Genomic DNA, 26,985 nt, shown 5'->3' with positions numbered 1-26,985 from the left:
ATACAGAGACACCTGTACCTGCGCCCCCATCATGACCGAGACCCACGCTGCCGAGAGGAAATGAACTATTCCTCCCAGCAGATTTCTGGTTTAAGTGGAGGCGCCGAGCAGGTTCAGAATGCTATTAACCTGCAGATTAACCCCATATCTGCAGGTTAATAGCGTTTTTTGACATGACCGGTTCCCTTTAAACCCCTTCCTGACATGCGCCGTACATGTACGGTGCTGTGGGAGCTGCGTTCCCGCAAAGTGCCGTATATGTATGGCGCCGGTTTTTCTGGTCATCGCACTGCATCGCGTGGTTACCGGGTTAGGATGACTGCTGTCCCTGACAACAGACCATCCCTTCACATCGCCCCAGGGGTCTGTACCGCTCCCCCGCATCGGCAATCTATGCTATTGGCTGGTCAACTCTGACTAGCCCATCACAGCAATGTGTCAATAAAGTTTTTAAATAAAAAACAAACAAACGTGATATGCTGTGATCGGCACCAATCACAGCCATCACAATGGGTGGGATGATTGCAATGTCACCACTCGTGATTAACCATCCCACTCTCCCATCTACATGATGTCACCAGCCAGCATTTCCACAAAGCTCTGAGTGAGTAAAATGCTGCTGCCTTTCAACAGTTTAATATGCCACTGCTGGCTGCCACACAGTAATATGGAGTGGCATGTAATACTCCCGAAGAGATATAGTTGAAATCTTGTCTGGCGAAGTCACAGAGATGAAGAATGCAGCCTTGGTATAAAGCTCAGCCCATGGCTGCTGGAGGCTGTAGTGTTGCCTGCTTGTCTTGTAAGTGCGGGCATAGCATGACCTGTCTTCTTGGTAGGAACCTGCCACTGAATCCTTCACGGCTTTGAATCTTGAACCACTACATTCTGAATTTTTTTTTCTATTTACATATTGCTGTCAATTCATCAGCTGTGACAAGATGAGGGGGCTGGCTTCACTGTTGTGTTGAACAGTCAGCTAGTACTCTTCACACACGACTCTGATTTCAGGCAAACACATGCTTCAAGCTGTAGATCAGGGGCAGCTTTCAGTGCTGAAATATATTAGAAAGTTGAATAACCTTCATAAGAAAGTACAGTTGGGAACAATTGTTCTATAAAGGGAATCTGTCAGTAGGCTCAACCCTCCTAAGCCATCTATATGGGAATGTAGGTCATAGGAATCTGAATAAAATCTGTGAACCATTGTCTTAATTCCAGAGAAATTCCCATTGTTCTTATATATAAATGACCTCTTCCAGGCTCTAGGGAGGACACTGCCTGGAAGAAAACTCTACCTCCAGAGCTTGTTTTACATGAAGAAGAGTTATCAGTATCAGACATGTAAGGCCTCTTTCACACTTCCGTCTTTCTTTTTCTGTCACAATGCGTCGTTTTGTAAAAAAAACGGATCCAGCAAATGTTTCTGCTGGATCCGTTTTTTTCTCATAGACTTGTATTAGCGACGGATTGTTATGGATGGCCTTCCGTTTCATCCGTCGTGCATTGGATCCGTCTTAAAATCGCTGTCCGTCGGGCGGAGACAATGCACAGAGGAACATTTTTTTGTGCACGTCGGAAAATCGCTCAGCGACGGATCCTGCGCCGTCCGTCATTGGCTATAATGGAAGCCTATGGACGCAGGATCCTTCGCTGACTGTCAAAAGCAGGAATCCAGGTTCCGTCTTTTGAAACTGAGCATGCGTGGAAGAATTTCCAGTCAGGGAAATTCTCTCTCGCTTGCTCTCTCTATTTTTACTATTGATGCTGCCTATTCAGCATCAATAGTAAAAAGATATAATGTTAAATTTTTTTTAAAAAAATCTTGATTATTCTCACCTTCCGGCGTCCCTCGCAGCCTTCCCGATGCTCGTGACTGACGCGATATTCCCGTTCCCAGTAATGCATCCCAGCAATGACCCCAGATGACGTAGCGGTCTCGTGAGACCGCTACGTCATCGGGTTATTTCGCAAGGCATTACTGGGAACGGGAGCATCGGGAAGGCTGCGAGGGATGCCGGAAGGTGAGCATATCAAGATTTTTTTTATTATTTTTAACATGAGTTGTGATGTGAATGCGTTTTTGCAGCGGAAAACCGCTGCGAAGACGCATACACAACAGGTGCCCATAGCCGCGATGGGTCCTTAAAAAAAAAAAAAAAAAAAAAAAAAAAACGGACCCGGTACACCTGTATTTTTACAATCTGCACAGGATCCGTCTTTTCAAAATTAACGGATCCTGTGCAGATGGTAAAAATGGAAGTGTGAAAGAGGCCTAATTAACACAGGGCAGGAGAATGATCTTCCTGCAAACACATATTTTGCAATTCTCACAGCTCTGCTGTATTGCAACAAAATTACAACCCTGTCTGTCTGTGAGCTGGAAGCTGAAACTGTGAGGAACCTGCAGATATGTCAGTTATAACTAGTCACAGCTAGGCAGTGATAGTAGATAGCGGCCATTACACATCACACTGGTAACGTCCCCTTCATGTAAAATAATCTCTGGAGTTATCTTCCAGGCAGTGTCCTCCACATAGGCTGGAAAGAGGTAATTTACATAGTGATAAAGGATGATTTGTCAGCAACAAAACATCTGATATGATACAGGTATCATACAGGTTTCAGTGTATTCAGCAGTCTTCAACCTCTATGCCCTTATTAATAGTGTAGATAGGTCAAATGTGGTGACAGATTCTCTTTAATGCATAACCTCCTTTAAAGGGAACTGTCAGCAGGATTGTGCACAGTAACCTCACAGTGTCAGGTTGGCGCCATCATACATGCTCCGGCGCGTCATGTGGGGGTCTTCATGTGGTGCTCTGATTACCTATTCATCAGTATGGCTTCTGACGGGTCACTAATCCCTCACTGACCTGCCCCCTAGTTTACACAATGAATATTATTTATTTACCGTATATACTCGAGTATAAGCCGAGATTTTCAGCCCATTTTTTGGGGCTGAAAGTCCCCCTCTCGGTTTATACTCGAGTCATACCCAGGGGTCGGCAGGGGAGGGGGAGTGGGGGTTGTCTAATTATACTCACCTGCTCCTGGCGCGGTGCAGTCCCTGCTTCCCGGTGCTGCAGCTTCTAACTGTACTGAGCGGTCCCATGGTACCGCTCATTACAGTAATGAATATGCGGCTCCACCTCCCATAGGGGTGGAGCCGCATATCATTACTGTAATGAGTGGTAACTGTGACAGCTCAGTACAGGAAGAAGCTGCAGCGCCGGGAAGCAGGGACTGCACCACGCCAGGAGCAGGTGAGAATAACGGGGAGGGGAGTGCAGCGCTGCGCGATATTCACCTGCTCCTCTTTCCGGCGCTGCTCCGTCTTCAGCGTCTTCTGCAGTGACGCTCAGGTCAGAGGGCGCGGTGACGTGGTTAGTGCGCGCCCTCTGCCTGAACGTCAGTGCAGAAGACGCTGAAGATGGAGCGGCGCCGGAACAAAGTCAGGTGAATATTGAAAGTGCCGGAGGCCTGAGTGACAGCGAGGTGAGTATGTGATTTTTTTTTTTTATCGCAGCAACAGCAAATGGGGCAAGTGTCTGTATGGAGCATCTTATGGGGCCATAACGTTTGTGCAGCACTATAATGGGGCAAGTGTCTGTATAGAACATCTTATGGGGCCATAACGTTTGTGCAGCACTATAATGGGGCAAGTGTCTGTATGGGGCCATAACGTTTGTGCAGGACTATAAAGGGGCAAGTGTCTGTATGGGGCCATAATCAACGTTTGTGCAGCACTATATGGGGCAAGTGTCTGTATGGGGCCATAACGTTTGTGCAGCACTATAAAGGGGCAAGTGTCTGTATGGGGCCATAACGTTTGTGCAGCGCTATAAAGGGGCAAGTGTATGGGGCCTGTTATGGACTGGTAATTTAGGAGCGACATGCGACTAGCTCTGAGCAGGTGGTAACTATACAGACCGCAGTTCCTGATCTTAACACAACACTAGCAGCAGCCGTGGGATGTTCCTGTCACTCCCTGGACACCTCGTCACAGCCGGAGAACTAGCTACCCCTAAAGGTAGAAATAGGAAAGCTATCTTGCCTCAGAAAAAATCCCCAAAGGATAGGACAGCCCCCCACAAATAATGACTGTGAGAGGAGAAGGAAATGACATACGTAGTATGAAACAAGATTTAGCAAAGGAGGCCACGTCTAGCTAGATAGATAGTACAGGAAAGAACACTGTGCGGTCAGTAAAAAAACTAGAAAAAGTCCACCGCAGAGATATGCAAAAATCTCCACACCTGACTAAAGGTGTGGAGGGCAAAATCTGCAGCCCAGAGCTTCCAGCTTAGCTGAATAGATCCATACTGATAAGCTGGACAAATGAGCAAAACATAGAATGTGCTGAACAATAAAGTCCACAACAAGTAAACTGCAAAAGGACAAGCAAGGACTTATCTTTGCTGAACTGGACAGAGTGTCAGGGAAATCCAAAAGAGCAGTGACTCCAAGCAGGAACAATTGGCAACTGGCATTGATTGAGGGATAAGGCCAGACTAAAATAGCCAAGCCAGAAAGACGATCAGTGGAAGCAGCTGCTGATGCTAAATCCAAGAAGCAGCTATACCACTCAAAACCACAGGAGGGAGCCCAAGAGCAGAATTCACAAAAGTGCTACTTAAACCACCGGAGGGAGTCCAAGAGCGAATTCACAACAGGGGCCATAATCAACGTTTATGCAGCACTATATGGGGCAAGTGTCTGTATGGGGCCATAACGTTTGTACAGCACTATAAACGGGCAAGTGTCTGTATGGGGCCATAATCAACGTTTGTGCAGCACTATATGGGGAAAGTGTCTGTATGGAGTATCTTATGGGGCGATAATGTTTGTGCAGCACTATATGGGCAGCACGGTGGCACAGTGGATAGCACAGCAGCCTTGCAGCGCTGGAGTCCTGGGTTCAAGCCCCACTAAGGACAACATCTGCAAAGAGTTTGTATGTTTGTGTGTTTGCGTGGGTTTCCTCCGGGTACTCCGGTTTCCTCCCACATTCCAAAGACGTACTGATAGGGAATTTAGATTGTGAGCCCCAACGGGGACAGTGACGATAATGTGTGTGCAACCTGTAAAGCGCTGTGGAATATGTTAGCGCTATATAAAAATAAAATAAAGATTATTATATGGGGCAAATGTCTGTATGGAGTTTCTTATGGGGCCATAACGTTTGTGCAGCATTATATGGGGCAAATATCTATATGGAGTATCTTATGGGGGCCATAATCAAGGTTTGCGCAGCACTATATGGGGCAAATATCTTTATGGAGCATCTTATGGGGCCATAATCAACATTTGTGCAACATTATATTGGGCAAATGTAACTAATCAAAATTCCCCATATATATATGATAAAGAGAAAATAAGAGGAAAGACAAAAAATAACGTATCAATAAAATAATATCTTTAATTATATAAATATTAAAAAATACATACAAGGGACAATCACCAATAAATGAGGGTAGAACAGCAACCCAGAACAAACAAAAGGATTGGACAGCTATGAGTATAAATAGCACACCTAATCCATTGTACGCATCCCTATTGCCAGTATAAAACAGTAGAGCAGGCTTAAATGTAAAAACCTTTCCTCCCTACTGCAAGCAATGAGATGTTTAAGGTAAAAAGTGCATAGTGCAAAGAAGGTGTCTCAATATAATTCCATGTCCAGATATAAACCGACTACAAATACTTACAAAAATATTGTCCCGGTGGTAATACCCTCAAAAACCCCGACAGCGCCGTTTCGCCGTGATTTCTTCCTCGATAGGGGGCATGTGTGCTGCTAGCCGAACTGGCCGCTGATAAATACCCTGTACACAGCTGATTTTCATGTCGGCATTACTGGTGGTACATTGCGCATGCGCCGGTCCCTGGAGTTCCTCCTTTGTGAAAAGAGACTTCCTGCTCTTCGCATCTGGAACGCAAGTGTAAGAACACTATTTGTTACCATAGTGAGCGAGGCAGGAAGTCACGGGGAAGCTCCTGACCTGCGCATGCGCTCACCGGACACCGAAAAACAAATCGCTGAGATGAATGTACTCGGGAAAGTATGGGCAGATAAACAATTGCCACTATTACAAAAACTGGGGATTTCTTAATAAAAGTAACTTATATTTATGGGCATATTAATCCAAAGTTGGCAAACAAAAAATTAATATAAAAATAAAAGTATATCCTGAATTGTGTATTAGTGAAACTATATAATATGTGCAAACCCCGCATAATGTATAATAAATATATGTATATAAAACAATTATACAACAATTATCGCGCATGTGGTACAATACATGCACAATATCACACACAATAATATTTCTTATATAGTATTAAATAACAAAATAATTATATAAATAACACCATATATACAACAAATAACTACAAACAATATAAATACATTATAATTACAATACCAATATATAGTGCCCATAAATAAACTATAAAGTGACATACAAATATACATAATAACATAATGCCCAAAAAAGAATACATAAAAAAATCCTCCCACATATCTACATTGAATCCACTACCCATAAATAAGCAGCCCCATAAAGTACCTACTCCCTAATTAATTATTGATGGAAAAACAAGACAACATACACTGCATAAAAAAATAGTCCATAATGAATGAATCTGTAAAACCGGACCCAATAATGTTCTGAAGGTACGAAGGACAGACGAAGTAAAACTACTTGATGAGCCGCTTCTAATTAATAAAACAACGAAAATTAGAAGTTAAAACCAACAAACACACAAATTAAAAACAGAATAAACACTTGGAGAAATATTGAACAATTATAAAAATGCAGAAAAGCCCATGGTTTCATTAAGGCCCTGTGGAACCATAGTACTCAACAAATAGATCCAGCGACTCTCTTTCTGTGCCAAAATTCTACCAAGATTACCACCTCTGAAGCAAATGTGTCTATGGAGCATCTTATGGGGCCATTATTAACCTTTATGCAGGATTATATGGGGCATATTTTAATATGGAGCATCTTATGGTGCCATCATAAATTTTATGGAGCATTATATGGGGCTCCTGATTCAATATGGATATTCAAAAACACTTAACCTACTGATGTACTTTTATTGGTATCTATTTTTACTTTTGATATTTACTGGTAGCTGCTGCATTTCCAACCCTAGGCTTATACTCGAGTCATTAAGTTTTACCAGTTTTTTTGTGGCAAAATTAGGGGGGACGGCTTATACTCGGGTCGGCTTATACTCGAGTATATACGGTGTGTATATACAATTATATGCAAAAGTTTGGGCACCCCTATTAATCTTATGCTTAATGTTTTATAAAAATTGTTTTTGTTGCAACAGCTATTTCAGTTTCATATATCTAATAACTGTTAGACACAGTAATGTTTCTGCCTTGAAATGAGGTTTATTGTACTAACAGAAAATATGCAATCTGCATTCAAACAAAATTTGACAGGTGCATAAGTATGGGCACCCTTATCATTTTCTTGTTTTAAATACTCCTACCTACTTTTTACTGACTTACTAAAGCACTTTTTTTGGTTTTGTAACCTCATTGAGCTTTGAACTTCATAGCCAGGTGTATGCAATCATGAGAAAAGCTACTTAAAGTGGCCACTTGCATGTTGTTCTCCTGTTTGAATCTCCTCTGAAGAGTGGCATCATGGGCTCCTCAAAACAACTGTCAAATGATCTGAAAACAAAGATTATTCAACATAGTTGTTCAGGGGAAGGATACAAAAAGCTGTCTCAGAGATTTAACCTGTCAATTTCCACTGTGAGGAACATAGTAAGGAAATGGAAGAACACAGGTACAGTTCTTGTTAAGGCCAGAAGTGGCAGGCCAAGAAAAACATCAGAAAGGCAGAGAAGAAGAATGGTGAGATCAGTCAAGGACAATCCTCAGACCACCTCCAGAGAAATGCAGCATCAACTTGCTGCTGATGGTGTCACTGTGCATCGGTCAACTATACAACGCACTTTGCACAAGGAGAAGCTGTATGGGAGAGTGATGCGAAAGAAGCCGTTTCTGCAAGCACGCCACAAACAGAGTCGGCTGAGGTATGCAAAAGCACATTTGGAGAAGCCAATTTCTTTTTGGAAGAAGGTCCTGGGAACTGATGAAACCAAGATTGAGTTGTTTGGTCATACAAAAAGGCATTATGCATGGCGGCAAAAAAACACAGCATTCCAAGAAAAACACTTGTTACCCACAGTAAAATTTGGTGGAGGTTCCATCATGCTTTGGGGTTGTGTGGCCAATGCCGGCATCGGGAATCTTGTTAAAATTGAGGGACGCATGGATTCCTCTCAGTATCAGCAGATTCTTGACAATAATGTTTATGAATCAGTGACAAAGTTGAAGTTACGCAGAGGATGGATCTTTCAGCAAGACAATGATCCAAAACACCGCTCCAAATCTACTCAGGCATTCATGCAGGGGAACAATTACACTGTTCTGGAATGGCCATCCCAGTCCCCAGACCTGAATATCATTGAACATCTGTGGGATCATTTGAAGAGGGCTGTCCATGCTCGGCGACCATCAAACTTAACTGAACTGGAATTGTTTTGTAAAGAGGAATGGTCAAAAATACCTTCATCCAGGATCCAGGAACTCATTAAAAGCTACAGGAAGCGACTAGAGGCTGTTATTTTTGCAAAAGGAAGATCTACTAAATATTAATGTCACTTTTCTGGTGAGGTGCCCATACCTATGCACCAAATTTTGTTTGAATGCAGATTGCACATTTTCTATTAGTACAATAAACCTCATTTCAAGGCAGAAACATTACTGTGTCCAACAGTTATTAGATATATGAAACTGAAATAGCTGCTGCAAAAAAAACAATTTTTATAAAACATTAAGCTTAAGATTAATAGGGGTGCCCAAACTTTTTCATATAACTGTATGTATGTATGTATGTATATAGCATCATGATTACTCGCTAATCCCACCCCCTGCACATTAGCTCCGCCCCCCACCACATCACCACACATATTCCACCCCACCCCATTACCACACACAATCCTGCCCCCACCACATTGCCACACACAATCCCGCCCTCCACCACATTACCACACACAATCCCGCCCTCCACCACATTACCACACACAATACCGCCCCCCCACCACATTACCCATAATCCTGCCCCCGCCACATCACCACACACAATCCCACCCCCCACCACATTACCACGCACAATCCCGCCCCCCACCACATTACCACACACAATCCCGCCCCCACCACATTACCACACATAATCCTGCCCCCCACCACATTACCACACATAATCCCGGCCCCACCACATTACCACACACAATCCTGCCCCCCCACCATGTTACCACACATAATCCCGCCCCACCACATCTCCACACACAATCCCGCCCCCCACCACATCACCACACATAATCCCGCCCCCCAGCCACATCGCCCCACACAAATCCTGCCCCCCACCACATCACCACACACAATCCCGCCCCCCACCACATTACCACACATAATCCCGCCCCCCACCACCACACACAATCCCGCCCCCACCATATTACCACACAATCCCGCCCCCACCAGATTACCACACACAATCCCACCCTCCCACCACATCACCACACAATCCCGCCCCCCCACCACATTAACATATTATCCCGCCCGCCCACCACATTACTACAAATAATCCCCCCACCACATTACCACACATAATCTTGCCCCCCACCACAAATGTATTATTAGTATTATTCAGATTTTTAATGATTATTATTATTAACTTCATTTTAAGTTAATTCACCACCTGCGTAAGCGCTATTGAATGTTGTCATTATTTGCTTTAGTTTAATCACCAGCAGCGTTAATTAGATCGCAATGAGCGTGTCGAGCGTTAGCTGACTGGAAACAGCTAGTGTATGTATATATATATATATATATATATATATATATATATATATATATATATATATATGGCCCGGCCATGTGGGTCGATTACACCAACCACATGTTTTCACCTTACTATGGAGTGCTGCCTCTTTTTTGAGTCTCTGTGAATCTGGTGCAATCAATTGGACTGGTTGCCTGGGGCCTTGCACCCGAAGATAAGTATCAGTGTAGTGCTGTTCCTCTTTTTTTCAATAAAATATATATATATATATATATATATATATATATATATATATATATATATATATATATATATATATATATATATATATATATATATATATATATATATATATATATATATACTAGATGGCAGCCCGATTCTAAAGAATCGGGAGTCTAGAATCCATATATACTTTATTTATTCAAATGTAAGAATAATACAATTAATAAATAATAGTAAGAAAGAACAAAAAATGGCTGCACTCACCAGCTCTTGACAATTCTTGACAGTACGGCACATTTCTGATTGGTCGCTCGCGGCAGGCGGCAACCAATCAGAAAAGTGCCGCACACCACGAAGGCATATATCTTTGTCCACCCTGAGCGGGTGTAGGACGCTGGTGACGTCACTTATCTCCGGACATTATCTCCGGACAAAGCCACGGAAGTTGGCACAAATTGCCAGAAGTAGTATTCTAGGCAATTATATATTAGATTTTAATGTTATCAGTGTTTACCTTTGAACGTTTATATTGTATTGTCCTGTCACCAGCCATGTGTACGATTATCGGCCGAAAGCCTCTCTGGAACCAATAATCACCCCATGTAAAGGTATCTTTATAAGTTAAAGATTCAGAATACTATGACTTTTATCATATCCTGAACAGTCAAGTTTTTTATGAACCGTTAAGGTTTTCTGGTTGAAGTAAAAAAAACTCTGAGTGTTTACAGTTTGAAACCATAAAATGTTGAAAAATTATGTCATTCTTGAGTATATCACTCAATGTTGCTCATAAACGTGTCAAATTTGATCTATAATATACTTTAATATACGTTACTTTAATCTTTAATATACTTAAGAACAGGGCCCCAGACATCACACAGGGGGTCTGAAACACCGCACAGTGGTCCAAAATATCACTGTGCTCTGCCTGGGGCCCCATATGCTGCCTGGGGCCCCTGTGCTCTGCCTGGGGCCCCATATGCTGCCTGGGGCCCCTGTGCTCTGCCTGGGGCCCCATGTTCTGCCTGGGGCCCCTGTGCTTTGCCTGGGGCCACTGTGCTCTGCCTGGGGCCCCATATGCTGCCTGGGGCCCCTGTGCTCTGCCTGGGGCCCCATATGCTGCCTGGGGCCCCTGTGCTCTGCCTGGGCCCCCATAGGCTGCCTGGGGCCCCTGTGCTCTACCTGGGACCACTGTGCTCTGCCTGGGGCCCCATATGCTGCCTGGGGCCCCTGTGCTCTTCCTGGGGCCCCTGTGCTCTGCCTGGGGCCCCATGTTCTGCCTGGGGCCCCATAGGCTGCCTGGGGCCCCTGTGCTCTGCCTGGGGCCCCATATGCTGCCTGAGGCCCCTGTGCTCTGCTGGGGCCTCTGTGCTCTGCCTGGGGCCCCATATGCTGCCTGGGGCCCCTGTGCTCTGCCTGGGGCCCCATATGCTGCCTGGGGCCCCTGTGCTCTGCCTGGGGCCCCATGTTCTGCCTGGGGCCCCTGTGCTTTGCCTGGGGCCACTGTGCTCTGCCTGGGGCCCCATATGCTGCCTGGGGCCCCTGTGCTCTGCCTGGGGCCCCATATGCTGCCTGGGGCCCCTGTGCTCTGCCTGGGCCCCCATAGGCTGCCTGGGGCCCCTGTGCTCTACCTGGGACCACTGTGCTCTGCCTGGGGCCCCATATGCTGCCTGGGGCCCCTGTGCTCTTCCTGGGGCCCCTGTGCTCTGCCTGGGGCCCCATGTTCTGCCTGGGGCCCCATAGGCTGCCTGGGGCCCCTGTGCTCTGCCTGGGGCCCCATATGCTGCCTGGGGCCCCTGTGCTCTGCCTGGGGCCCCATATGCTGCCTGGGGCCCCTGTGCTCTGCCTGGGGCCCCTGTGCTCTGCCTGGGGCCACTGTGCTCTGCCTGGGGCCCCATGTTCTGCCTGGGGCCACTGTGCTCTGCCTGGGACCTCATAAACTGCCTGGGGCCCCTGTGCTCTGCATGGGACCACTGTGCTCTGCCTGGGACCACTGTGCTCTGCCTGGGGCCCCATGTTCTGCCTGGGGCCACTGTGCTCTGCCTGGGGCCCCATATGCTGCCTGGGGCCCCTGTGCTCTGCCTGGGGCCCCATATGCTGCCTGGGGCCCCTGTGCTCTGCCTGGGGCCCCTGTGCTCTGCCTGGGGCCCCATATGCTGCCTGGGGCCCCTGTGCTCTGCCTGGGGCCCCTGTGCTCTGCCTGGGGCCCCATGTTCTGCCTGGGTCCCCATGTTCTGCCTGGGGCCCCTGTGCTCTGCCTGCAGCCACTGTGCTCTGCCTGGGGCCCCATATGCTGCCTGGGGCCCCTGTGCTCTGCCTGGGGCACCATATGCTGCCTGGGGCCCCTGTGCTCTGCCTGGGGCCACTGTGCTCTGCCTGGGGCCCCATAGGCTGCCTGGGGCCCCATATGCTGCCTGGGGCCCCTGTGCTCTGCCTGGGGCCACTGTGCTCTGCCTGGGGCCCCATATGCTGCCTGGGGCCCCTGTGCTCTGCCTGGGTGTAGGACACTGGTGACGTCACTTATCTCCGGACATTAGCTCCGGACATTAGCTCCGGACATTAGCTCCGGACATTAGCTCCGGACATTAGCTCCGGACATTAGCTCCGGACATTAGCTCCGGACAAAGCCACGGAAGTTGGCACAAATTGCAGGAAGTAGTATTCTAGGCAATCTAGGCTTTGGTTGGCGGGGCCCCACGGCCTCCGATTTGGTGGGCGGGGTCCCTCTGCCTCCGCTTTGGTGGGCGGGGCCGCTCGGCCTTCGATTTGGTGGGCGGGGCTCTTCGGCCTCCGATTTGGTTGGTGGGGCCCCTCGGCCTCCGATTTGGTGGGCGGGGCCCCTTATCCTCCGATTTGGTGGGCGGGGACCCTCGGCCTCCGATTTGGTGGGCGGGGCCCCTCGGCCTCCGATTTGGTGGGCGGGGCCCCTCGGCCTCCGATTTGGTTGGCGGGGCCCCTCGGCCTCCGATTTATATATTAGATGGGCATTTCCTGAAGGAAATACATGGTGCTTGAACAGCGCTACCAGCTTTACAGCAGCACTTTTCACACACGGGACTGGGGGGCGCGCTTACTTTTGCACCCGGGGCCGGGGGCGCGCTTACTTTTGCACCCGGAGGCGCACTTACTTTTGCACCCGGAGGCGCACTTACTTTTGCACCCGGGGGCGCACTTACTTTTGCACCCGGGGGCGCACTTACTTTTGCACCCGGGGGCGCACTTACTTTTGCACCCGGGGGCGCACTTACTTTTGGTGGGCGGGGCTCCTCGGCCTCCGATTTGGTTGGTGGGGCCCCTCGTCCTCCGATTTGGTGGGTGGGGACCCTCGGCCTCTGATTTGGTGGGTGGGGACCCTCGGCCTCTGATTTGGTGGGTGGGGACCCTCGGCCTCCGATTTGGTGGGCGGGGACCCTCGGCCTCCGATTTGGTGGGCGGGGACCCTCGGCCTCCGCTTTGGTGGGCGGGGACCCTCGGCCTCCGCTTTGGTGGGCGGGGACCCTCGGCCTCCGATTTGGTGGGCGGGGACCCTCTGCCTCCGATTTGGTGGGCGGGGACCCTCGGCCTCCGCTTTGGTTGGCGGGGCCCCACGGCCTCCGATTTGGTGGGCGGGGCTCCTCGGCCTCCGATTTGGTTGGTGGGGCCCCTCGGCCTCCGATTTGGTGGGCGGGGCCCCTTATCCTCCGATTTGGTGGGCGGGGACCCTCGGCCTCCGATTTGGTGGGCGGGGCCCCTCGGCCTCCGATTTGGTGGGCGGGGCCCCTCGGCCTCCGATTTGGTTGGCGGGGCCCCTCGGCCTCCGATTTGGTGGGCAGGGACCCTCGGCCTCCGATTTGGTGGGCGGGGACCCTCGGCCTCCGATTTGGTTGGTGGGGCCCCTCGGCCTCCGATTTGGTGGGCGGGGACCCTCGGCCTCCGATTTGGTGGGCGGGGACCCTCGGCCTCCGATTTGGTGGGCGGGGACCCTCGGCCTCCGATTTGGTGGGCAGGGACCCTCGGCCTCCGATTTGGTGGGTGGGGACCCTCGGCCTCCGATTTGGTGGGCGGGGACCCTCGGCCTCCGATTTGGTGGGCAGGGACCCTCGGCCTCCGATTTGGTGGGTGGGGACCCTCGGCCTCCGATTTGGTGGGCGGGGACCCTCGGCCTCCGATTTGATGAGCGGGGACCCTCGGCCTCCGATTTGGTGGGCGGGGACCCTCGGCCTCCGATTTGGTGGGCGGGGACCCTCGGCCTCCGATTTGGTGGGCGGGGACCCTCGGCCTCCGATTTGATGAGCGGGGACCCTCGGCCTCCGATTTGGTGGGCAGGGACCCTCGGCCTCCGATTTGGTGGGTGGGGACCCTCGGCCTCCGATTTGGTGGGCGGGGACCCTCGGCCTCCGATTTGATGAGCGGGGACCCTCGGCCTCCGATTTGGTGGGCGGGGACCCTCGGCCTCCGATTTGGTGGGCGGGGACCCTCGGCCTCCGATTTGGTGGGCGGGGACCCTCGGCCTCCGATTTGGTGGGCGGGGACCCTCGGCCTCCGATTTGGTGGGTGGGGACCCTCGGCCTCCGATTTGGTGGGTGGGGACCCTCGGCCTCCGATTTTGTGGGCGGGGCCCCTCGGCCTCCGATGTGGTGGGCGGGCCCCTTGGCCTCCGCTTTGGTGGGCGGGGCCGGGCCCCTCGGCCTCCGCTTTGGTGGGCGGGGCCGCTCGGCCTTCGATTTGGTGGGCGGGGCTCCTCGGCCTCCGATTTGGTTGGCGGGGCCCATCGGCCTCCGATTTGGTGGGCGGGGACTCTCGGCCTCCGATTTGGTGGGCGGGGACTCTCGGCCTCCGATTTGGTGGGCGGGGACTCTCGGCCTCCGATTTGGTTGGCGGGGCCCCTCGGCCTCCGATTTGGTTGGCGGGGACCCTCGGGCTCCGATTTGGTGGGCGGGGACCCTCGGCCTCCGATGTGGTGGGCGGGGCCCCTCGGCCTCCGATGTGGTGGTCGGGGCCCCTCGGCCTCCGCTTTGGTGGGCGGAGCCGGGCCCCTCGGCCTCCGCTTTGGTGGGCGGGGCTGCTCGGCCTTCGATTTGGTGGGCGGGGCTCCTCGGCCTCCGATTTGGTTGGCGGGGCCCCTCGGCCTCCGATTTGGTGTGTCTGCCTGGGGCCACTGTGCTCTGCCTGGGGCCCCATATGCTGCCTGGGGCCCCTGTGCTCTGCCTGGGGCCCCTGTGCTCTGCCTGGGGCCCCTGTGCTCTGCCTGGGGCCCCATGTTCTGCCTGGGGCCCCTGTGCTCTGCCTGGGGCCCCTGTGCTCTGCCTGGGGCCCCATATGCTGCCTGGGGCCACTGTGCTCTGCCTGGGGCCCCATAGGCTGCCTGGGGCCCCTGTGCTCTGCCTGGGGCCCCATATGCTGCTTGGGGCCCCTGTGCTCTGCCTGGGGCCACTGTGCTCTGCCTGGGGCCCCATATGCTGCCTGGGGCCCCTGTGCTCTGCCTGGGTGTAGGACACTGGTGACGTCACTTATCTCCGGACATTAGCTCCGGACATTAGCTCCGGATATTATCTCTGGACATTATCTCCGGACAAAGCCACGGAAGTTGGCACAAATTGCAGGAAGTAGTATTCTAGGCAATTCTATAATATATATATATATATATATACTAGCTGTACTACCCGGCTTCGCCCGGGTTAATGACTGCTGTTAGCAAAATAGAATGTGTTAACAAAAATTTATTCTGCACACAAAAACCACAAAACAAATAGATAGAAATGTAATTATTAAAAGGCAAAAACTAAGCAAATAGAAGCATTTCACAACATATATTAGCTTTGTTATACTGAGAATGTCTTTGTTGCCTATATTAACCAATCAGAGCTCAGGTTAATTAACTGTAGCAAAATAGAAGCTGAGCTGTGATTGGTTGCTATTGGCAGCCTGATAAATCCCCAGCCAACAGGAAGCCCTCCCCCCTGGCAGTATATATTAGCTCACACATACACATAATAGACAGGTCATGTGACTGACAGCTGCCGTATTTCCTATATGGTACATTTGTTGCTCTTGTAGTTTGCTTATTAATCAGATTTTTATTTTTGAAGGACAATACCAGACTTGTGTGTGTTTTAGGGCGAGTTTTATGTGTCAAGTTGTGTGTGTTGAGTTGCGTGTGGCGACATGCATGTAGCGACTTTTGTGAGATGAGTTTTGTGTGGCGACATGCGTGTAGCAACATTTTGTGTGTTGAGTTGCATGTGACAGGTTAGTGTAGCAAGTTGTGTGCAGCAAGATTTGTGCATGGCGAGTTTTGCGCGTGGCGAGTTTTATGTGTGGTGCATTTTGAGTATGTGCAAGTTTTGTGTGAGGCAACTTTTGCATGTGGTGCAACTTTTGTACATGTGGCAATTTTTCTGTGTGTGCAAGTTTTGCATGAGGTGAGTTTTCCATGAGGTGAGTTTTGCACGTGTGGCGAGTTTTGCGTGAGCCTAGTTTTGCATATGGCGAGTTTTGCATGTAGCGAGTTTTGAGTGGTGACTTTTGTGTTTCGACTTTTATGTGGCGAGGTTGGTGTGTGTGTGTGGTGAAATGTGTGCTGAGGGTGGTATATGTGTTCAAGCACGTGGTAGTGTGTGGCGCATTTTGTGTTTGTGTTCATATCCCCGTGTGTGGTGAGTATCCCATGTCGGGGCCCCACCTTAGCAACTGTACGGTATATACTCTTTGTCGCCATCGCTCTCATTCTTTAAGTCCTCATTGTTCACATCTGGCAGCTGTCAATTTTCCTCCAACACTTTTCCCTTCACTTTTTCCCCATTATGTAGATAGGAGCAAAATTGTTTGGTGAATTGGAACGCGCGGGGTTAAAATTTCACCTCACAACATAGCCTATGACGCTCTCGGGGTCCAGACGTGTGACTGTGCAAAATTTTGTGGCTGTAGCTGCGACGGTACAGATGCCAATCCCGGACATACACACATACATACATACACACATTCAGCTTTATATATTAGATATACCTGTATGTAATCTCCTGTATATAGTATATACCTGTGTGTCATCTCACCTATATATAGTATATATCTGTGTGTCATCTCCTGTATATAGTATATACCTGTATGTCATCTCCTCCTATACATAGCATATACCTGTGTCATCTCCTCCTGTATATACTATATACCTGTAGGTAATCTGCTCCTGTATATAGTATATACCTGTGTGTCATCTCCTCCTGTATATAGTATATACCTGTATGTCATCTCCTCCTGTATGTAGTATGTACCTGTATGTCATCTCCTCCTCTATATAGTATATACCTGTGTGTCATCTCTCCTGTATATAGTATATATCTGTGTGTCATCTCCTCCTGTATATAGTATATACCTGTGTGTCATCTCCCCTGTAAATAGTATATACCTGTGTGTCATCTCCTGTATATAGTATATAGCTGTATGCCATCTCCTCCTGTATTAGCCCTCGTTCACACGTTATTTGGTCAGTATTTTTACCTCAGTATTTGTAAGCTAAAATGGCAGCCTGATAAATCCCCAGCCAACAGTAAGCCCACCCCCTGGCAGTATATATTAGCTCACACATACACATAATAGACTGGTCATGTGACTGACAGCTGCCGGATTCCTATATGGTACATTTGTTGCTCTTGTAGTTTGTCTGCTTATTAATCAGATTTTTATTTTTGAAGGATACCAGACTTGTGTGTGTTTTAGGGCGAGTTTCGTGTGTCAAGTTGTGTGTGTTGAGTTGCGTGTGGCGACATGCATGTAGGGACTTTTGTGAGATGAGTTTTGTGTGGCGACATGCGTGTAGCAACTTTTTGTGTGTCGAGTTGCATGTGACAGGTTAGTGTAGCAAGTTGTGTGCAGCAAGTTTTGCGCATGGCGAGTTTTGCGCGTGGCGAGTTTTATGTGTGGTGCCTTTTGAGTATGTGCAAGTTTTGTGTGAGGCAACTTTTGCATGTGTTGCAACTTTTGTGCATGTGGCAATTTTTCTGCGTGTGGCAATTTTTCTGCGTGTGCAAGTTTTGCGTGTGGCGAGTTTTGCACGTGTGGCGAGTTTTGCATGTGGAGAGTTTTGCGCGTGGCGAGTTTTGAGCGGCGACTTTTGTGTTTCTACTTTTATGTGGCGAGGTTGGTGTATGTGTGGTGAAATGTGCACTGAGGGTGGTATATGTGTTCGAGCACGTGGTAGTGTGTGGCGCATTTTGTGTGTGTGTTCATATCCCCGTGGTGGTGTGATTATCCCATGTTGGGGCCCCACCTTAGCAACTGTACAGTATATACTCTTTGGTGCCATCGCTGTCATTCTTTAAGTCCCCCTTGTTCACATCTGGCAGCTGTTAATTTGCCTCCAACACTTTTCCTTTCATTTTTTCCCCATTATGTAGATGGGGCAAAATTGTTTGGTGACTTGGAAAGCGCGGGGTTAAAATTTCACCTCACAATATAGCTTTGACGCTCTCAGGGTCCAGACGTGTGACTGTGCAAAATTTTGTGCCTGTAGCTGCGACGCCTCCAACACTTTTCCTTTCACTTTTTCCCCATTATGTAGATAGGGGCAAAATTGTTTGGTGAATTGGAAAGCGCGGGGTTAAAATTTCACCTCACAACATAGCCTATGACGCTCTCGGGGTCCAGACGTGTGACTGTGCAAAATTTTGTGGCTGTAGCTGCTACGGTTCAGATGCCAATCCCGGACATACATACATACATACATACATACACACACACATTCAGCTTTATATATTAGATATATAGATAGATAGATAGATAGATAGATATATAGAGATATAGAGATATATATATATAGATAGATAGATAGATAGATAGATATATATATATATTCTATTATCTGTGGTGATGTGGTGGGGTGCGGGATTATGTGTGGTGATGTGGGGGGCGGGATTTGTGGGGGACGGGATTGTGTGTGGTGATGTGGGGGAGGGATTGTGTGGTAATGAGGTGGGGGGCAGGATTATATATATAATTTCAAAAAAAGAGGCAGCACTCCATTAGCCTGCTTGCACCATGATCGCATACGTAATGTGCATTTAAGTGTTATCTTAACTGGTATCCATAGATTCATAGAAAAAAAAAAACTGTTTGAAAATGGCATCGGCCGCACGTGTGCAGCAGCAGCTATTGGCGATCAGATAGCTGCTACTGGGCAGGCCATCTTGCTAGAGAAAAAAAAAAAGCTAATCTATATATTTTTTTTCTATCTATGAAAATGTTTAATCTATGGATACCATCAAAAGGAATACTTATATGCATATTACACATGTGATCAAGATGCAGCGCAGGCAGTGCTGCAGATTTTTTTTAATATATATAATATTCTTTATGTAAACTAGGGGGTAGGTCAGTGAGGGATCAGTCACATGTCGGAAGCCATACTGATGAATACATAAGCCGAGCACCACATGAAGATCCCCCCTCCCCACAGGCTGCCCCTCTCCACAAGCATATCATTAACTCAGAACAAAAAATAAAGATTAAACCTCAACCATAAGACGGATTTCATCAACCAAAGTATCATTGTAATCAGTATAACGGCACTGATCTGACACTGTCCGTAGGTTACTGTGCACAATCCTGCTGACAGGTTTCCTTTAACATTCTGCCTTTTTATTTCTATTTAAATCAGCTCAATGTTATTTAATTTGAAGCACAAAAAACTTTTACTTTTTTGTGCAGCATTTTTCCATTGCATCTACTATCGAGGACATGGACACAGTGGAACTTGACTGTAGGGTAAGGCTAGCGGAGCTGCAGAGGCAATACAAGGAAAAGCAAAGGGAACTTGCAAAACTGCAGAGGAAGAAAGATTCTGAGTAAGTAATATGTTTTTTAAGTAGACTACAACAATGGGATTTGATGTGCAGATTTTTCAGCATTATTTCAGAATAGAAAGAAATAAAGTTTGTGTAGATTTTTGGTTGCTCTTTAAATCTTAAGGAAGACACACATTACCTGCTTAAATTGTGTCTTTTTCTATTACTACTGTTACCTATGATTCAAAAAAGAAAGAAAATCGTTCAATTAGCTAACAGAAATTATAATGGGCAATATTTACTGTCAGGATTGTAACACAGTGAATGACAAACTAATTACCAAAGTGTATTTTACATGGCCATTGTGCTAATTATTCAATGTATTTGGCTGCATGCCACTTGTCCTGCCTTCCTCCACATATGATGCTGTGTGGATTCTAGCATACGGCTAAACCTTCATCCATTTCCTCAGTAAACAGACTGTATAGGTCTATATTTATTGAGATGGTGACCGATGAACAACAGTAGTGGATGATATTGTGAGATATGCGATATAATGGATGATCAGGTAAAAACTACAAAGGAAATAACAGTGCATCAGTACTTGGCACATTGCAGCATGTTACAGGATGCAATAACATGAACAACAGAGATTACAGAGCTAACACAGAACACAGCATAAGACAGATACACAATTATCATGGCTATCCTAGGGCAAGTTCAGGCTGTCAGCATTGTATTACGTTATACAGTCAACCATCTATCTGCATACAGAGAAACAGCAATATGAAACAAAGCACAACATGCCTAACTACACACTCTGCTACACAGTGACTGCTTAAGTGTTGTAACATAACACACACATGTAAGTACATTTGTGCCTCACCAGAATCTGCTTATCAAGAGCAATGATCTCCAGGAAGAGAGAGCCAATAACGTGTGTAAGACTCAAGGTCCAGGGAAAATGGCTACTCTTGCCCGGGAAACCAGGGGGGCGGTTCTAGTCAGAACACAGGCTTAAAGGGAACCTGTCACCCCCAAAATCGATGGTGAGGTAAGCTCACCGTCATCAGGGGCTTATCTACAGCATTCTGTAATGCTGTAGATAAGCCCTCGATGTTACCTGAAAGAGGAGAAAAATACATTAGATTATACTCACCCAGGGGCGGTCCCGCTGTGGTCCGATCTGATGGGTGTCGCAGGTCCAGTCCGGAGCCTCCCATCTTCATTCCATTACGTCCTCTTCTGGTCTTCACGCCGCGGCTGCGGTGCAGGCATACTTTGTCTGCCCTGTTGAGGGCAGAGCAAAGTACTGCAGTGTGCAGGCGCCAGGCCTCTGTGACCTGTCCCGGCGCCTGCGCACTGCAGTACTTTACACAGCCCACGTAGTATCTAGCTCAGCAACGTAGTATATAACACAGCCCATGCAGTATATAACACAGCCCACGTAGTCCCACATAGTATATAGCACAGCCACGTAGTATATTGCCCAGCCACGTAGTGTATTGCGCAGCCCACGTTGTATATTGCCCAGCCACGTAGTATATTGCCCAGCCACATAGTATATTGCCCAGTCACGTAGTATACAGAATAGAGCCACGTAGTATACTGCCCAGTCACGTAGTATATTGGCCAGTCACGTAGTATGCACCATATCCCTGTTAAGAAAAAAAAAAATTAAAGTAAAAAATAGTTATATACTCACCTTCTGGAGCCTCCGGATCGAAGCGTCCGGTTACTGATGCTTCTCGCGCGCTCCGGTCTGAAGATTGCATTGTGGTCTCGCGAGATGATGACGTAGCAGACCGCACGTCATCATCTCGCGAGACCACACTGCATGCAGCGGTCACTGGGGCGTCGCGAGGAGCATCGGTAACCGGCCGCTTCGATCCGGGGGACTACCGGAGGGTGAGTATGTAACTATTTTTTATTTTTTTATTATTATTAGCATTAGATCGTTTTACTATTCATGCTGCATAAGCAACATGAATAGTAAAACGTTGGTCACACAGGGTTAATAGCAGCGTTAACCGAGTGTGTTACATCGCGGTCAACGCTGCCATTAACCCTGTGTGAGCGCTGACCGGAGGGGAGTACGGAGCGGGCGCTGTGACCGGAGGGGAGTACGGAGCGGGCGCTGTGACCGGAGGGGAGTACGGAGCGGGCGCTGTGACCGAAGGGGAGTACGGAGCGGGCGCTGTGACCGGAGGGGAGTACGGAGCGGGCGCTGTGACCGGAGGGGAGGAAGGAGCGGCCATTTTCTTCCGGACTGTGCCCGTCGCTGATTGGTCGAGGCTGTTTTGCCATGACCAATCAGCGACTTGGAGTTCCATGACTGACAGAGGCCGCGACTAATGAATATCCGTGACAGACAGAAGGACAGACAGAAAGATGGAAGTGACCCTTAGACAATTATATAGTAGATAAAGATATATATATATATATATATATATATATATATATATATATATATATATATATATATATATATATATATATATATATATATATATATATATATATATATATATATATATATATATATATATATATTATAGTAGTACAGCGGGTTTGGTGCATTGTGCTAGACAGGCAGTGACCACAGTAAGGTTCCAATACCAAGAGTCTCTTTAATGTTCAGCGTACTCACAAAGTAGAAAGCAAGAGGTTATCCTCCGGATTGCAGCCGCAAAGCAAGGGGGTGACTGTACCGCCGTGTACGCTGAGGGTGCCAGGCCTTTTGGCTACGATTAGCCTCTGTGTTGACTTCACAGAAGTGGGGCTCTGCAGAGCCTTCTGCTCTGCACGCTTGCAAAAACCAAACTGACACACCCAACCCTCTGCTGCAGGGGTTTTACCAAAGAACCTGTGGCCGTAGGCTACATGGAAAGCCTGGTGCTGGAGAGGTAACGGACCGCCCCACTACCTTCCTGTAGTCTGCTTCAAAAATTAAACCTCATGGCAGGTTTTCCTAAATCTGCCTTGGACAAATAGCTTGCCCAAGATCAACACTCACTTTTTTTCTGCATTGCAATCACAGCTATGCCTGTGACTGCAATGCAATCCTACGGCCTCAATATGCATGTGTGCACATCCTGGGGGACACATAGCGACCCTTTCATATGACCCCGGTCACTGCCTCACTATATATATCTATATCCACACTGTGTTCCAAATTATTATGCAAATATTATTGCCTCATTTTCTCTAAATTACCTATCTGAATTGCAGTCATTGTTATTTTCCAGTCATCTATTTGGACACACCTGCCAAACTAATTTGCACAGGTATCTGCAATTGCTTTCAGTGATATAAACAAAAAAATTCTAACCTTATCACTCATAAACTTTGTGCATAATAATTTGGAACACGGTGTGTGTGTGTGTGTGTGTGTGTGTGTGTGTGTGTCTATATGTGTATATGTATATATATGTATATATATATATATATATATATATGTATATATATATATATATATATATATATATATATATATATATATATATATATATATATATATATATATGTATATATGTATATATGTATGTATATATATATATATATATATATATATGTATATATGTATATATGTATATATGTATATGTATATATATATATATATATATATATATATATATATATATATATATACACATATATATATATATATATACACATATATATATATATATATATATACACATATATATATGTGTATGTATGTGTGTGTATGTATATATGTGTGTGTATATATATATATATGTGTGTGTGTGTGTGTGAATATATATAAATATATATATATATATATATATATCTATCTACTATATTATGGTCTAAGGGGTACTTCCGTCTTTCTGTCTGTCCTTCTGTCTGTCTGTCTGTAACTTTTGTCACGGAAATCCCGCATCGCTGATTGGTCTCGCCAGCTGCCTGTCCTGGCTGCCGCGACCAATCAGCGACGGGCACATGAGAATTAGTCCCTCCCTACTCCCATCCAGTCATTTCCTGGCACCCACTCCATACTCCCCTCCAGTCAGCGCTGACAAAGGGTTAATGACAGCGTTAACGGACCGCGTTATGCCGCGGGTAACGCATTCCGTTAACGCTGCTATTAACCTGTGTGACCAACTTTTTTCTATTGATGCTGCCTATGCAGCATCAATAGTAAAAAGATCTAATGTTAAAAATAATAAAAAAACAAAAAACCTGCTATTCTCACCTTCCGTCGAGGCGCGCGCGGCTGCCGCCAGCTTCCTTTCCCAGAGATGCATTGTGAAATTACCCAGAAGACTTAGCGGTCTCGCGAGACCGCTACGTCATCTGGGTAATTTAGCAATGCATCCTGGGAACGGAAGATGGCGGCAGCCGCGCGCGCATCGACAGAGCTTCGGTGGACGACGGAGGGTGAGTATAGAACTATTTTTTATTTTAATTATTTTTGTAAACAGGGATATGGTGCCCACACTGCTAAATACTACGTGGGTGTGTTATATACTGTGTGGGCTGCGTTATATACTACATGGCTGCTATATACTGCGTGAGCTGCATTATATACTACATGGCTACTATATACTACATGGGCAGTGTTATATACTGCGTGGGCTGTGTTATATACTGCGTGGCCACTGTTATATACTGTGTGGCCTGTATTAACGCATCGGGTATTCTACAATATGTCGTGGCCTGTGCTATATGCTATGTGGCTGCTATATACATACATACATATTCTAGAATACCTGATGCGTTAGAATCGGGTCACCATCTAGTATATATATAAATATATTGTTTGTGCTCCCCAGAATGTGCATGCAGACGGATGAAGTCCATAGGTGTGCACGAGTCACCGATTTCCGGTCCGGGTTTTCCATGTGGCTGAAGGCCACAGGTTTGTGTGTGTTTAAAAGCCCTGCAGTAAGGGGTATGGGTAAGTCAAGTCCAGGTGTGCGAGGTGCACGTCAGTGACTGTCTGGTGTGTGCTGGTGTGCAGAGCAGAGGCCTGCAGAGTGCTGGCTGAGTGCATGGAGGCACAGGCCAGCACCCAGGGCAGCTGAATAGCCTGGCACCTGCAGCCTATACAGTGATGTAAGTCGTCCATGGTACTGGTCGCGGATGTGGACAAGTCCTGTGCCTGGAGGTGGATGTCCTGTGCCCAAAGGAGTCGGATGTGGACAGTCCTGTGCCCGGAGGTGGATGTCCTGCGCCCGAAAGAGGACTAGCATGTGTAACGATAGTAAACAGGTGGATATGGTGCCCGACTGCTACTCTGGACTCTGTACGGCTGTGTGAGTAAAAAGACTGTGATACAGTGATGCAGGACACCCACGGGAACTAGTCAGAGGAAGGCTGGTGTGTGTAGTATCCTCTGACTAGTTCCCGTGTGTATGGAGGCTGTAGGCTGTGTGTATGGAGACTGTAATATGGCGTGCGGTTGCCCAGGGAAACTGGACAAGTGAAGTCTGGTCTGTTTAGGGACCGCAAATCTAAAGCCATGTGATTTGTATTGCTATGAACTGGTGTAAACTGAACACTGATAATATACACTGAAGTTATATGCATTTATTTGAATTGGACTTTAATGCTGCGAGGAAACACATTAAAGGGACTTTTGTGTTGGAACATTGTGGGTCACTGCCTTTTCACTGCGTATGATGCTACTACAATCTTAATAAATAAATATATATATGTATATGTGTGATTATATATACACTGTGTGTGTGTTTGTATGTATGTATGTGTATATATATTGTAGGGATTCACTCGCTCAGGTGCAACGGCTGACACGCAGGAGACACGTTCCTTTTAAAGTTCACAGGTTTATTTCTCCATAAACCACATAACAGCGTGAACAACAGGTAAACAAATAGCTTTTAGCTCAGGTCAGGAAATGAAAACACAAATGTCCAGTCCTTCAGGCTCAGTCCTGTGGAGGCTTTCTCCTCCACCCACACAGACTCCTGTCTGTAGTGTCCCGCCTGGACACAGGGATCTCTGTCCACCATGACAGACTCCCACACTCTCCCTCTCTAGCATTAGGCTTTCTTTAATAGGTCTAACCACACCCAGAACCCATCACATGATCAGACATGTGGTTGTGACCTCACCACAGGTCCTGCAACAAACATAGACAGGCATGGTTATGCCCCTTACCCAGGGGTGAGGTATATGGGTAGCCAGACACTCCCATCTCTCATAGCTACCCGTAACCCGGACCCAAATATACTAAGCAACTCCTTATTGCTTTATGTGCAAACAGAAAACACTCCGGGTTACATCACAGCGACAAGTCCTCTCTGTGATACATACCTCCCGTCGATTAGACACCCTTTAGCCATGCTACAATATATATATATATATATATATATATATATATATATATATATATATATATATATATATATATATATATATATATATATATATATATACATATATGTATATATATACATATATATACATATATATACATACACACACACACACACACACACACACACACACACACACACACACACACACACACACACACTGATATATAAATGCATACGCTGTGTGATATAGCAATTAATAGGCAGGCTGCCTGTATATTACATCTGTATGTCCGTATGTTAAGTGGATGTTTACGGGCCCAAACTGTTCTATTGAAGCTGTATTACAACCTGAAGTTTGTTTGGAGCTTTTTTTATGACCTAATTTATATGACTTTAAAAGAAACCTGTCAACAGAAATAGCGCTATTAACCTGCAAATATGAGGTTAAACTGCAGGTTGATAACATTACCACACTTAGCCAAAAGGCTGCGGGGACAAAATGATCTTTATTACCCCAAGCAGCATTCCCGTTTCAGTCATGGGGACAGCATCGACACAGGTTCAGTCACTGCTCTGAGTATACAGTGGTGGGTCTAACTGCGTCCCCGACTTTGGCTAAACACTGGCTCTACATTGGTGACTGAATTTGAAACACTGCAGGGAAGAAAACATTCATTTTCTCCCTGCAGCGTTCGGCTAAGTACGAGCGCTGGGCAGGTAATAACGCTTACCTGCAAATTTAACCCCATATGTATTATTAATTTATGAAATAAAATAAGTTTTCAGTTATTTCTATTATTCTTAAAGGTAGATCTGAAA

General features: G+C 46.9%; 1 protein-coding gene across 7 annotated transcripts in view; it reads left to right on the top strand.

Annotated features, from left to right (window-relative positions):
- TNRC18 (trinucleotide repeat containing 18) overlaps positions 1-26,985 on the top strand; it is a 997,170-nt gene that overhangs the window by 358,559 nt on the left and 611,626 nt on the right. For all 7 annotated transcript variants that reach the window (XM_077275610.1, XM_077275609.1, XM_077275606.1 and 4 more), the window contains one exon: positions 19,782-19,918. In XM_077275610.1, the coding sequence (XP_077131725.1) occupies positions 19,782-19,918 (137 nt within the window). The remainder of the gene's footprint in view (positions 1-19,781; positions 19,919-26,985) is intronic.

This window comes from Ranitomeya variabilis, chromosome 7, assembly GCF_051348905.1.
Source record: "Ranitomeya variabilis isolate aRanVar5 chromosome 7, aRanVar5.hap1, whole genome shotgun sequence".
Classification (NCBI taxonomy): Eukaryota; Metazoa; Chordata; class Amphibia; order Anura; family Dendrobatidae; genus Ranitomeya; species Ranitomeya variabilis.
Note: the sequence above shows the minus strand (reverse complement) of the source record. Positions and strands in the feature narration are given on the sequence as shown.